The following is a 13,380-nucleotide window of genomic DNA, read 5'->3' as shown; positions in this document are numbered from 1 at the left end:
GAAACATTTTCAATCCTAAGAAAATTCTGCTTTCCCATCTAGAAATCAGAGTCCTTTTTGGGATGTGGTTTGTCAGAAGCAATATTCTGATTCCTATTCATAATCAAGATAAAAGTCTTACTGCTGTAGCTTTTAAGGTTTTCTAATTTTTTAAGGTGTAGTATTTACCGAGTACTGCAAGCTCATTTCAGCGTGAAATTCTAGGAGGCAGGGACAGATAGACTGCAGTAAATCACAGGATATTAGGGGTTGGAAGGGACCTATAAAGATCATCAAATACAACCCCAATGCCTGCAGCTCGAGGGGAACACAGCAGCCCACAGATAGTTTTAAAGCCCACAATGTCATGATTCACTTCTCCAGTTTTTGGAGCTTGGGGTTTTTGGCATTTCTCCTGGAAGATTTACTTCCTGCAAGTTACCTCTCTTCCATCAGGCTTGTACTACAACACCCTAAAAAGATCTCTATGACCGTTATTTTTTTGTTGGTGGTGGTGGTTGTGGTTTGGTTCGGGGTTTTTTTTTTTTATGGAAGCCAGTTTCTGGTCCTGCAGAGCCATAATGTAGCAGTTTCTTTTAAACAATCTGAGAGCTACAGCTAACAGTTGCCTTGAGATCAAAATTACAGTGTAAAGAGCCTTAGATACATTTTGCTCTGAAGTATGACATCATTCCAGCACTTCAGTTAAACAGAGATTAATACAAGAAATGGAGATGCAAAAGGTGGCCAAAAAAAGGTCCCTGAGTCAGTCTGGTGCCTTGTATGTGCCAAAAAGTTATCTTAGGGGAGTTCTAGCAACTAAAAAAAGAGGTCCATGGAGTGTAACTTTATCCATGGACACTTCTTAGCATTCACCAGACACCTATTAAATGGAAATGGCAGGAATAGAGTGGGCTGCAGCTGGTGGGCCCAGGCATTTCCCAGCTTACTCATTCAGGCTGTCAAGACTGTTAGCCTAATGACAGAGATGAGTCAAAAAGAGGGAACTGGGATTGTTTAGTCTGGAGAAAAGGAGGCGGAGAGAGGACCTCATTGCTCTCTACAACTCCCAGAAAGGAGGGCTGCAGTGAGGTGGAGATTGGTGTCTCCTCCGTAGTATCAGGTGACAGAATGAGAAAGAATGGACTCAAGTTGTGCCAGGGGAGGTTTAGGCTGGATACTAGGAAAATTTGCATTACTGCAAGAGTAGTCAGGTATTGGAACAGGCTGCTCAGGGAGGCAATGGAGTCACAGTCCCTATAGGTGTTAAAAAAATGTGCGTGTGGCACTTCAGGACACGGTTTGATGGCCACAGTGGTCTTAGGTTGACAGTTGGACTTGATGATCTTAGAGGTCTTCTCTAACAGAAACAATTCTATGATTCCATACTTACCACAAGAAACTGTGTGCCTTTATATAAGGATTGCAAAGCAAATAATCACTTTGATAGAGATTTGGGTTAAGAGACACATGTATGTGTAGTAAGATGGCTGTCCTATGCATAACCGCCACTGCATATTTGTGGTAGCTGGGAAAAGAATGGTGACAATCACATTCAGCAGCTTCTGGAGATTATTTTAATATCAAATTAATTGGAATTCTCATAGCACATATCTAACAAATCTACAAAGGCAATTCTTTAATGTTAAAAAAGCAATTTAGAAAAGTTTGTACAAGAACTTTGAATATCTATAAACCTGTCCACTTTTTAAAAAGAACAAATTACTTAATGATAAAAATTAACTTCACCATAAGAAAAAGCCCAAACTGTTTTTCATAAGGGAACAATGAAAATATTCATCAATTAAAACAATGTAGAGAAAGGGTACATTTCTGCTTTTTATCTTTCATCTATCTCACAATAAATGCACAGATGATCCCTGTAAATAACACTGACATTGTGATTTAGGTGATGAAAGCTAGAGAAACTCTGAGATGAGAACTAAATTACAAAGACAAATCCCATACAGTAATTGCACTAGGCTGCTCACAGCTATACAGAAGGTAACTGTGCTCAGCAAATAATTATGTTTGTGTGTATTGCCTCTCCTCTCCAGAAAGAGTGCTTCCTGGCTGGAGAAACAATGGTGGGGTGGTTTCCTGGATGACTGTACAGAACCTGAAGTAATCACTGGATTTTCCAAATGCTAGGTTTCAGACATGTCTTGAGGGAAGCTGCCCTGAGAATTCTGCAATGCCATAAAATTTACAAATCTTTGGGCTGCCCTCAATTTTTATTTCAACTCTTTATCCCACTTGCAGCATTAAGAGCTCTGGTTTTGTAGATGCATTTATGACACAGGTGGCTTGGTGGTCATCTGACATGTGGTCCTTCCAAAGAACACAATGACACTTAAATTTACTTAAAGTAGGGGACAGGAGAAAGCACCCTCTTAAAAGTCGCTTCTATTGTGCAGTAGCTTCTTATTACCAGTCACTTCTATTTGTGCAGACAAAAGTGTGTCAAAATGTTACCAAACTCCTATGTGACCAGTGATTGAGGAAAACCCATATAAATATGTATTGACAATGATAAACTTGTATATAGTTTATCAAATCAAGTCCAACTTCAAACACTCAAGCATTCAGGTATCTTTACTCAATTTTCCTGAGCACAGTATAAATACTGTTCATCTTACATATAAAAATTGTGTATCTTAAAGATATATATGACAGTAATGGCCTTATTTTTCAACAAAACACCTCAAACTGCTTGCCTTTCTAATTCTAGTGATGCCATAAGCTTCACAGGAATAACTCCTAAAACCAAGGCAATTAAGAGTAAAAATCTACTGCTCACATATATTCTATTGCTGTGTACTTCAAGAGCAAGACTTACTCTAAAAATCCAAGAAGAAAAAAAAAATCTTTAAAAATCGTTTTGTGGGTTTTTTTTTTAAATCCACTCTTGACTTTAAAAAGATTTCAATGGTCACTCTCAAGCAAATGTCTTCCCCTCATGGGGGAAAACAAAAAGAAAAAAAAAAAGAAAAAAGTTATGATGAAAGTGTTAGGGAAGAAAAACAATAAAAACATCAAAATTCAGCAGCCTCCAATCTTGGCAGACTTTCGTGACACACGCAGACTACTGTGTATAATCAGAAACCAAACAAAAAAAAAATTACATCTCTAAAGAGAGTCAGTATGAGATCCTTACGTTAAAACAATACATAGTATTCATGCTGTCTGTATGAGCTGCAAAATCAAGAAGAGATTTTTGTACAGGGTCAAAAAGCTGTCTTGAGGCCTAACCCATGTTATCATCCACATTTAATAGAAAGAGCCTTTTAATACCCTTGTGGCACATACCTTTATAAAAGCTGCTTTCATCTTCCAAGTAAATGATCAATTAGCAATTCATAAATATTAGCTTATCCCCTATATTTATACTTTTATCTACAACCTTCTCCCTTCCGCCCAGAACTGCATTTTATGACCACACAACCCAAATGGAAAACATTTATTTAAATAAATAAACTGAACAAATAAAATACTTCTCATGGGTTTCTTTTTTCTTCTTTTTTTTTTCTTCCTTCTTCCTTGCAATGCAGAAAGAGAACAAATGATGCTAAGCAGAGTTCCAGTTACTTTAAATAGCAATGTTCTTTGCCAGGTATGGCTTATTAGATTTATTAGCTGCTGCTGCCACTATGCTGTTGAAAGTGCAATTGCAAGATCAGGTCTCGAATTTCTTCTCTTTTGCTTCTGATCAGCTGACGAGGAAACCACTTCTTGAGGTGCAGTGGCTGCTCAAAGTTAACAATGGGATTCTGGTAACAGAAAAATGAACATTTACAGGATGAATTTTCTGAAGCAAACTTCAAAAATAATTTCAAGCCCTTCTACTATTGCTGAGACCAAGGAGGCACAACCAAGTTTACATGAGACAGTGACAGTCAAAATGAGGACATTTGGATTGTTTAGACTGGAGAAGAGGAGGCTGAGAATGACACAACAGCTGAGGACTGAAGGAACTTCAGAGCTCATGTGGTCCAGCCCCTTTGCTCAAGCAGGGCCACATAGAACCAGCTGCCATCACTACATTCAAACAGCTTTTGGACATCTCCAAGGAAGAGCACTCCAGAACCTCTCTGGACAAACTGTACTAGCACTTGATCACCCCCATAGGAAAAAAAAAAAAAAAAAAGCATTTCCTTTATGTTCAGATGGCACCTCACATGTTTCGTTTTGCATCCACTGCCTCTTGTCCTGTCACTGAGCACCAATGACATGTGTAGACTAAACAGGGTATTTAATGTGTCAATGTAAAAGTAACATTAAACTACAAGGTCAGAAATATTTGCCAACAAACACAGATGAGAAACTGTGCTCCAGATACAGAGACCCCTGCCACTGCTTGAGAACTGGTTTTTTCTCCTCTTTCTCAAATGGATTTGACATTTTTGAGGCTAAGCATCACAGGCTTCTGTGTCTGGCTGTGTCCCTAGAAAGGGGTTTTTTTGGGGTTTAAGGTAATTTGGGGGAAAGAAGAAGGTAGTTTTCATTCATACCTGTAAGAAGCTTTCCACGTATTGCAGCAAATAGACCCCACAATCACTGCTGTTATCTTGTTTAGGCACAGTGGGACAGAGGTCAACCATTGTTGATTTACTGAATTCTCGATGTGTTTTCCGTTTAGCTTCCCATTCCACTTCAAGGTATCTACAAAAGAAATCAAACATTAAATACTGAACTCCTAAGCTCAATGCATTTTGGAATACTACTCAAGTATTGTTCTAGAGCTGGCTAAAAAGCTACAACATCCTTAACCAATTTCTTTGGTAGACTGTTCCATTTATCTCCTCTTCTTCAAACGGCTTTGACACTTTTGAGACTGTCCAGTTCACAAGCTTTGCCTTTTATCTGCGCTGCAGAACAAAGACAGGCTTTTCACTCAAGCCTCTGTACTGCTACACTTTGTCATGACTCTTTATGGATTTGCCTTTAGCATTAAAATGTACACCTTTATAGAGAAAAGTATTTTGGACATAGAAATATGACCAGCAGCATCTCTTGCTAGTAAACAGAAACTGTGCTTACTTACTCTCTCAAAATCTGAGCTGTTTTCTGCACAGAACCAGTGTTCAACGAATCTAAGATGAGTATACAAGGCCTGTAGAACAAAACCAAACAAATCATTGTACCCTTTCACTACCACCACTACTAAAGCAAATATTTCAATGCAGCTTAAGAGGAGCATCAATATTTGAATAAATGGACAAGTCACTACAGCTGTGCCTTTACAAAATACTGCAGAATTTTGTAATACAATTGAATGATGAAGTATTAGTATGAAAACAGAAACATACCTTTTACAAATCTGCCTTTTGGAATTATCTAGGGAGATCTGGGAAAGACAAAATAAAAGTAACCTTAAAAATCCTACAATTATAAACTCACAGGTCTTCATAGATTTAAATATAATGCCAGAGAGGCTCTCACTTCAAAAAGGGAAAAACTGATAAATAACTTTTAAAGACTGATAAAAGCACAGCAAAGGAAGACTCTAGGCTAATTCAAGAGTGCCTTGCACATGCTGCAGGCCATGCAAAAATCAATACCTGCTGCAAAAAAGATAATGCAAGAACCACTTGGCCAAGTCCCAGAGCCTTCAGAAATAGAGTAATAAATGTTTCCTCCATCAGTATAAAAAGGCACTTACTTCAGAAATATCTGAATCCAGGGCTGAACCAAAAGCAGCAATTTCATTGCCATCTAGTACAAAAGAACAGATGAACATGTCTTAAGAAAATATTTCCTAACATGAGCACAGTGCAGCTATTGTTATGCATGGTAATACAAAAACATATGACAACTATCATGATGTCAGAGATACATTTTAAGACACCATATCCCTCCTTCAATGTTTAAGACACTATCAGAACTACATATGGCTTGACATAATTTTCCACTAGATATGATTTTTTTCTAGATTACCTACCTGTTGAGAATAAACCTCTGTTCGTATCCATGTCTTCTTTATTCCTGCAGTTACCTGGAAATACCAACACTGAACCAGTCCTAGTGTTCTCATTCTTTGACTGAAGTGAAGACTGTTGAGGCTGATGATTTAATGAATCCTCACCGGGACAATCCTCATACACAGCTTCTTCTAACCAAGGAAAACAGATAACTGCAATGTACCAATGAGACCTACCAGCAGTGGGGACAGGCGGGAGGGGGGAAAGAAAAAAAAAAAAAGGGTCAAATCTCTGTAGCATTTGTTTCTGGAAAGGATATGAAAAGTGTTTACAACATCAAGAGCTGCTGGACAACTGTTCTGTGACACATAACCATTGTTACAATGTTCTTTGGTGGGATCTCATACCGATCCTCTCACACATTTTACTTTGCATTGTAGTGTAACAGCAAAAATAAGTATCAACTCCTTTAAAAAACACAACAAACCCAGAGGTCAATTTATCAGTGTCTTGCCACCCATTCCACAATGTTAAAAAAAAAGAAAGAAAGAAAAAAAAAAGTCTGATGGTGATTCCAGTTTTGAATACAGATGACGATATAGTTATTCAGTTTTACTGGAGTTTCCATGTGCAGGCCAATTATTCCACAAAGCTGAAGTTTTTGGAAGTCAACAAGGTGGGGTTTTTGACTTCCAAACCTGCTGGTAATCAACAGTCTCAAAGGTGTAAAGAAATGTTACTGTCTAGAGTGTGCTCACTCTGACCAACCCTTGCCAGAAGCAGCAATGCCCCACGTCACTGTAGTGCCCTTCTGCCTACTCCGTATCATGGGGCACCCACAAAAAGGTACACAGGGTGGATTTCTAACAGCCAGAGCTTGCTTCCTCGAAGATCTCACACTGGATGACACTGCATCGTCACTTAGAGGCAGAGTCACAAGCTTGCCTTTTATTTCTTTTCAATGGAAACCAACTATAACCATGAGTCTGGTGAACAACCACCTTCAAATTCAAACATGCAGCACCGGGAATGCAGTCACAGAATACCAGTATGATAGGGGTTGAAAGGACCTGTGGGGATCATCTAGTCCAACCCCTCTGCTAAGAGCAGGGTTACCCAGAGCAGGTTGCACAGGCTCACAATATCCAGGTGAGCTTGAAATCTCTCCAGAGAAGGAGACTCCACAACTTCTCTGGGAAGCGTGTTCCAGGGCTCCAGCACCCTCACAGCAAAGAAATTTCTCCTCCGGTTCAGACCATGGAAGTGCTACTCCTGATCCATTAACATCTTAAGTTGCTGTGATTTATTTATAGAAATATTACCTAAATGCACAGGAATCATCATAATGACACAAAAAAAACCCTTAGTATAACAACCCCTCCCCCCCCCGCCCGGAGATGCAAAATCTACTCAAGACAATTGAATTAAAAGTTTAGCTTTTGAAGAGACTTCAAATTTAGTTATTCCATACCTGTTACTTCTTAAAAATCCAATGTGTTCATTTCCAGTGATCCAGACTTAGAGTCACATATTTTTTAATCACCACAGCATTCAAATATTTAAATCTTTACAATCAGAAAATGTTATCTAAACCAGACTTACTCCTCATTCACTGGCACAAAGATATAATCTTTATTGAAGATGTTTATATGGCGAGTCCATGTTCTTACTCTTCTGTGTCTTCTCTGTGCCACTCTGCAAAAACCAAAGGCAGTCTCCAGTGATGGGGCCTCAACCATATCTCTGGGCAACCTGTTCCAGTATCTTACCACTCTCACTGTGAAGAACTTCCTTCTTATGTCCAACCTAAATCTACCCTGCGCCAGTTTCAAACCATTGCCCCTCATCCTATCACCGCAAGCCCTTCTGAACAGTCCCTACCTAGCCTTCCCATGGGTCCCCTTGAGATACTGAAACGTAGTTATAAGACCTCACCAGAGCCTTCTCTTCTCCACGCTAAACAGCCCAAATCCTTTCAGTCTGTGCTCAAATGAGAGGTGCTCCAGCCCTCCGATCATCTTTGTGGCCCTCCTCTGGACCCTCTCCAACAGATCCATGTCCTTCTTGTGTTGAGGGCCCCAGAGCTGGACACCCTACTCCAGGTGAGGTCTCACCAGAGCAGAGTGGCAGTGATATAGACTTTTTGAGTTGTTCAAGATACCTTTCTGTGAAAGTCTCCAATTCCAGTGTGCTCAAGTGTTAAACAAATGTATAGGCTTGGTGTGCAGTAAAATTTTCTTACTAAAAATTTGGTCTATACTTTATTACCAAGATGTAAAATGAAATATGGGGTAAATCTAAAAGTATTTTTAGAAGAACAGTTTCTTAAAACTATGCACACCTTGCAAAAACCTAAGTTTATAATAAAAAGATCAAAAGACTTAATTATCTGAAGTAAAGATTCACAGAAACATTCAGATGAATTTGGAAGACAGGTGATAATATTTTTATTCATATTCTGAAAGCCATTACTATGTTTAAATTGTTAGTAACAATATTTAACCACTAATCCTTTGACGAACATGGATTACTATTTTATGTGTTAATTAGGAAATGATCTACAGAACTCCCAAGAGGTATCAATAGACAGCTTACTTCTGGTCATAATGGCATCTAAAATGAACTTACGAAACTTTGAGATCCCACTCAGAGTTTTTTTCTGTCCTGGTCAGGCACTTATAGAAGAAACTGCTAAATATGTGTGTACGGTCAGCAAGATGTTTTGGTGTCTTCTCCAACAACAGGTACCTATCAAAGGTAAAAAATAAATTATTATTAAATTTCTTTTCTAGAAAGTACCATTACTGATAAAAAAACCCCAAACAAAACACGAAAGGACAACTATTTTAATTACTTGTCATACTCAGGTTATGCTTACTATCAGTTGCCTTCACTTTTGCCAAACTTCTCAAAGGTGATTCAAGAGCTGGAGCACCTCTGCTACAAGGATAGGCTGAGAAAGATGGGGTTGTTCAGCTTGGAGAAGAGAAAGGTCCAGGGAGACATTATAGATGCCTTCCAACACCCAAAGGGAACCTACGGGAAGGCTGGAGAAGGACTTTTCATAAGGGTGTCTAGCGACAGGACAAGTGGGAACAGTTTTAAGCCAAGGGAGAGTAGGCTTAGACTGGATTTTAAGAAGTTCTTCAGTAGAAGGGTGGTGAAACTCTGTAATAGGTTGCCTAAACAGGTCATGGATGCCCCCCTCCCTAGAAGGGTTCAAGGCCAGGTTGGAAGAGGTCTAGTTGAGAGACGTCCCTGTGCATGGCAGAGAGGTTGAAGCAGATGATTTCTAAGGTCCCTTCCAATCTAAGCCGTTCTATCATTCTCTTTACTCTCTTTTCAGTATGTACAGAGATGGAAAACATCAGAGTATGTAATAAAGACTGTGATCTATTATTTTTTCACTTCAGATTTGTGCTCCAGTATTGGTGCTTCTGAATTTATTTTTAGAGTTAGGTTTCTAGCCCTTGCAATTAAGACAGGCTGGAAAACCTAACTCAGTGTAAACTGATGGAGTATTATACTCCAGTGTGTCCAAAAAGCATAGCACAGGTCAGTTCTACAAATTCTCCATTTTACTTCTACAAGTTATGCATACAAAAGCTAAACCAAACACAATACAAGTACTCATTCTGCATGATTTCAGTGTTGGTCATTTAAACTATAAATGTCAGTGTGAGTGTTTTTTCTGTCATTCTGGATGGCCAAAGCCTTCGTAATTGCAGTCAGCTTTCACAAGGTGCCTCCAGCTTCACCCAGTGACATGGGCAACACAGTTATCCATGATATAGCTTGCAACAAAATGCATCCTTGAGAATGTGGGAAGCCTAGCAAATTTAAAAAGCAGGCTGGCTTCCACAATGATTGTGTTAAACTCCTTTATTCAAATCTTCATTTTCTGGGGAGACAAAACTACAGCTATTGAGAGGATACTGCTGCTGCATGATTTATTTCTAGTTTAGAGCTATAAAACCACATCAAAACACTCTAATATACATTTGATTTCCCACTCCTCCAGACAAAAAGTTTTAACCATCTTCCTTGGTCACAGCTATTGCAGCCATGCTGGATGCCAAGCAAAAATGAAATTCTTGTAGACACCATTCAGAAGATCAGCACAGGGAAACTAAACCTCAGCTTTAGAGAATCATAGAATCACAGAATGGTAGGGGCTGGAAGGGATCTCTGGAGTTCACCAAGTCCAAAGCCCCCTGCCAAAGCAGGATGACCTAAGGCAGGCCACACAAGGAACATGCACAAGTGGGTTTGGGAAGTCTCCAGAGAAGGAGACTCCACAACTTCTCTGGGCAGCCTGGCCCAGTGCTCTGGGCACCCTCACCGCAAAGATATTTTTCCTCATATTGAGGTGGAGCTTCCAGTTTGTGTCCATGGCCCCTTGTCCTGTCACTGGGCACCAGTGCAAAGAGACTGGCCCCTTCTGCTTGACACCCACCCTTAAGGCATTTGTAAACATTCATCAGATCCCCTCTCAGCTTTCTCTTCTCCAGGCTAAACAGCCCCATGACTCAGCCTTTCCTCATGGCCCACAATGCTTATTCTGGAAAACTTGCTTTCACAAGCAACTTTAACTGGATGGCATGAAGCAGGTAAACCAAGCACAACTTTCTCAAGAAGTATTGGCTGTGTTCCTTTCCACAGGAGCTATGCATCAGAGGAATTCCTGACTCTTACAAAAATAGCAGAGGATGCTGCACTTCATGCAAACTGTAAAATAAACTATTAGTAAAGACTCTCTATTTCCTTCAACTGTCCAACTGAAACTGCGCATCTCTTTCTGTGAGGTCTCCAAGAGGCTTTTTCCCCTTCTCTGCCCCTCATCACCTGTTTGGTTTGGATTATATCACAGAACATTAGAGGGACAAGAAGAAGGAAACTGAAACAAATGAAACTGCTGAGAATTCACAAAAGCTTTTAAAAGAAGTCCAACTTACAAACTCATCATACTGTTATGTCTGAAATTTTTGTACCATATTTAGTGACTAGCATTTACAGTGACATTCAAGATCAGATCAGGTCCCAGAAAGAAGAGTACATTTAAGGCTGTGATTACTTACTTCAGATAGAAATCAATGATGACATCATTGAGAAACTCTCCATATTCTAAGCACTCTAGGTCTTCTGTTGTAACTCCCAGACCTCCTTTTGCAGGTGGGGGTGGATAAACGATTAAACTGGAAAACACAAATCATGTTAAAACAGTGACAAATTGTGTTTTACAAAACATTCTTCTTAGAATGGCTGTTCCATATGTAAAAGATTTTCTAGAAAACACGTTAAAAGTGATAGTCCTCAGAACTGCTGACTAACTCAAAAGTCCTTTAGTATTTCTTACTCCAATGGTTAAGTGTTACAAAAGAAATATTAACGGATTGACAGATTAGAGCAGGTCAGAAGAGACCCTCAAAGGTCATCTTGTCCAACCCCCCCTTCAGTGACACCTCCAACTAGACTAGGCTGCTCAGGGCCACATCAGGTCTGACCTCAAATGCCTGCAGGGATGGGGCCACAACCACATCTCTGGACAACCTGTTCCAGTATTTTACCACTCTCATGGTAAAGAACTTCCTCTCAATGTCCAACCTATTCCAGTTTCAAACCACTGCCCCTAATCCTATCACCACAAGCCCTTCTGAACAGTCCTTCCCCAACCTTCCAGTAGGTCCCCTTCAGATATTGAAATGTAGCTCTAAGGCCTCCTCAGAGTCTTCTCTTCTCCAGGCTGAACAGACCCACTTCTTTCACCCTCTCCAGGTAGGAAAGGTGCTCCAGCAGGTTCATGTCTCTCTTGTGTTAGGCGTCCCATAGCTGAACAATACTCCAAGTGAGGTCTCACCAGAGCAGAGTGGCAGAATCACCTCTCCCCACCTGTTTGGCCACGCATCTTTTGATGCAGTCCAGGATGCCATTGGCCTTCTGGGCTGCAAGTGTGCATTGCTGGCTCATAGAACTTTGATAAAAATTTTTCAAAATACTATTTTTTCACCTTCATCTTGTTGTTTTGTTTTGGGTGGGTTTTTTTGTTTGGTTTGGGTTTTTTTGAGTTTTTTGTTTGGGGTTTTGTTGGTTTGGTTTGGTTGAGGTTTTGGGGGGTTGTTTGTTTTTACTTTTGATAAATGTAAGTGACAAATGGCTATATAAAATAGAAAGAAATAATAGGGGACATACTACCCAACTTTATGAATGAACAGTGACTTTCTATTCATTAAAGACTCCAATAAGGACTTCCAAGCAGAAAACCTGAGTTTACACACCATGCAACATTTGTACTCTAAGTGGTTTGAAACTGCCCAAGCCACCTCTAACGTTTTTTTTTTTTAAAGCTCTAGATTAACAACCATATTACTTAACTGGAACCAGAACGGAGTATTTTTGCTGTTTCAGGAACAAAACCAACTGCTGTGAAATGGTGATAGCAAAAGGCAAGAGTTCTTCAGATCTGTTTACTTCACTGTTTGCCCTACTAGAAGTGTGAGTATTGTGCTGCACTAAACTTTTGTGCATTCTCATTTTCTAACGTCTTTTGTCAGCCAAGTTCCTGTACTAACTAGCCAATTGTACAACAAATTAGTTACGAATACATTGTGACAGAACAGTGAAACAAAACACTTTTTAAATTTAAAAAAGGCTCAAGTTAACAAGTTTTGCTTTGTGATATGGACTTAGATGGCCTCACAGAGGTCATGAGGTCACCACCCTCCCCTTAATGCATCCATGATATGAACTTGTAGCCACATGTCAGGTATTTTCTAATTTCTGTGAAATTTTCTGTCATCCTGTAACACATCTATTTTGTCTGTTAACTGCTAAGATAGAGACAGGAATAACTACATCCACACTTGATGATATTTTCATACAACACCTTAAAATCAACTAGAGAATGGTAGTTAATCCAGGACTTTTATGCCAGCAGTTTGTTTATTCAATTTGTTTTATTTTCACCTTCTCAATTATATGAAATATACTTACTTCTTAACTGCTCCAATTTCTTTTACTTCTTTCCATTCTTCATTCAGTGCAGAGGACAGAGAGATAGAGTAGCAACCACTATTTTGCCTATTTGCAAGTGCATAACTGGGCCTGCTCACTTTTGGTTTTGATTCCTAGTAGGAAAAATCCAAACAATAACAACAGTAAAATGCATTACATAGCTTGATATGTAAAACAGAATACACAAACCCCAAGCCTGAAGCCCACAGGAGTACCCTGCATCACTGAACAGGAATCTTGCTGGAGAGTAGAAGCATAAACAACAGTATTTAGTCAAGTGTGCTGACATAATAAAAATGTTATGTCCCATTTAGAATGATCACAGTTCTTCACCTGTTCATAACCTCTCTCTAAAACTGTTTAAGCCTTACTCAAGTAACTGATGCAGAATTGATCTTGGAGAAGAAACAAGGACCTGAAAGGATGGAGACAAGCATCAGACTGTATTACCAGGAGCTGTGTATGCTTG

At 39.5% G+C, this 13,380-nt stretch overlaps 1 protein-coding gene across 1 annotated transcript in view; it reads right to left on the bottom strand.

Moving 5' to 3' along the window:
* Window positions 1–3,520: 3,520 nt before the first annotated feature.
* Window positions 3,521–13,380, bottom strand: part of SENP7 (SUMO specific peptidase 7) — a 42,276-nt gene continuing 32,416 nt past the window's right edge. Inside the window, exons 15-24 of the mRNA XM_054400690.1 lie at window positions 12,891–13,024; window positions 10,979–11,095; window positions 8,529–8,648; window positions 7,503–7,595; window positions 5,921–6,132; window positions 5,642–5,694; window positions 5,289–5,326; window positions 5,024–5,092; window positions 4,491–4,641; window positions 3,521–3,749 (exon numbers count right to left, since the gene is read on the bottom strand). Of these exons, the coding sequence (XP_054256665.1) occupies window positions 3,612–3,749; window positions 4,491–4,641; window positions 5,024–5,092; window positions 5,289–5,326; window positions 5,642–5,694; window positions 5,921–6,132; window positions 7,503–7,595; window positions 8,529–8,648; window positions 10,979–11,095; window positions 12,891–13,024 (1,125 nt within the window). The 3' untranslated portion in view covers window positions 3,521–3,611. The remainder of the gene's footprint in view (window positions 3,750–4,490; window positions 4,642–5,023; window positions 5,093–5,288; window positions 5,327–5,641; window positions 5,695–5,920; window positions 6,133–7,502; window positions 7,596–8,528; window positions 8,649–10,978; window positions 11,096–12,890; window positions 13,025–13,380) is intronic.

The sequence above is a fragment of the Indicator indicator genome, chromosome 1 (genome assembly GCF_027791375.1).
Source record: "Indicator indicator isolate 239-I01 chromosome 1, UM_Iind_1.1, whole genome shotgun sequence".
NCBI lineage: Eukaryota > Metazoa > Chordata > Aves > Piciformes > Indicatoridae > Indicator > Indicator indicator.
This window is presented reverse-complemented; position numbering and strand designations above follow the sequence as displayed.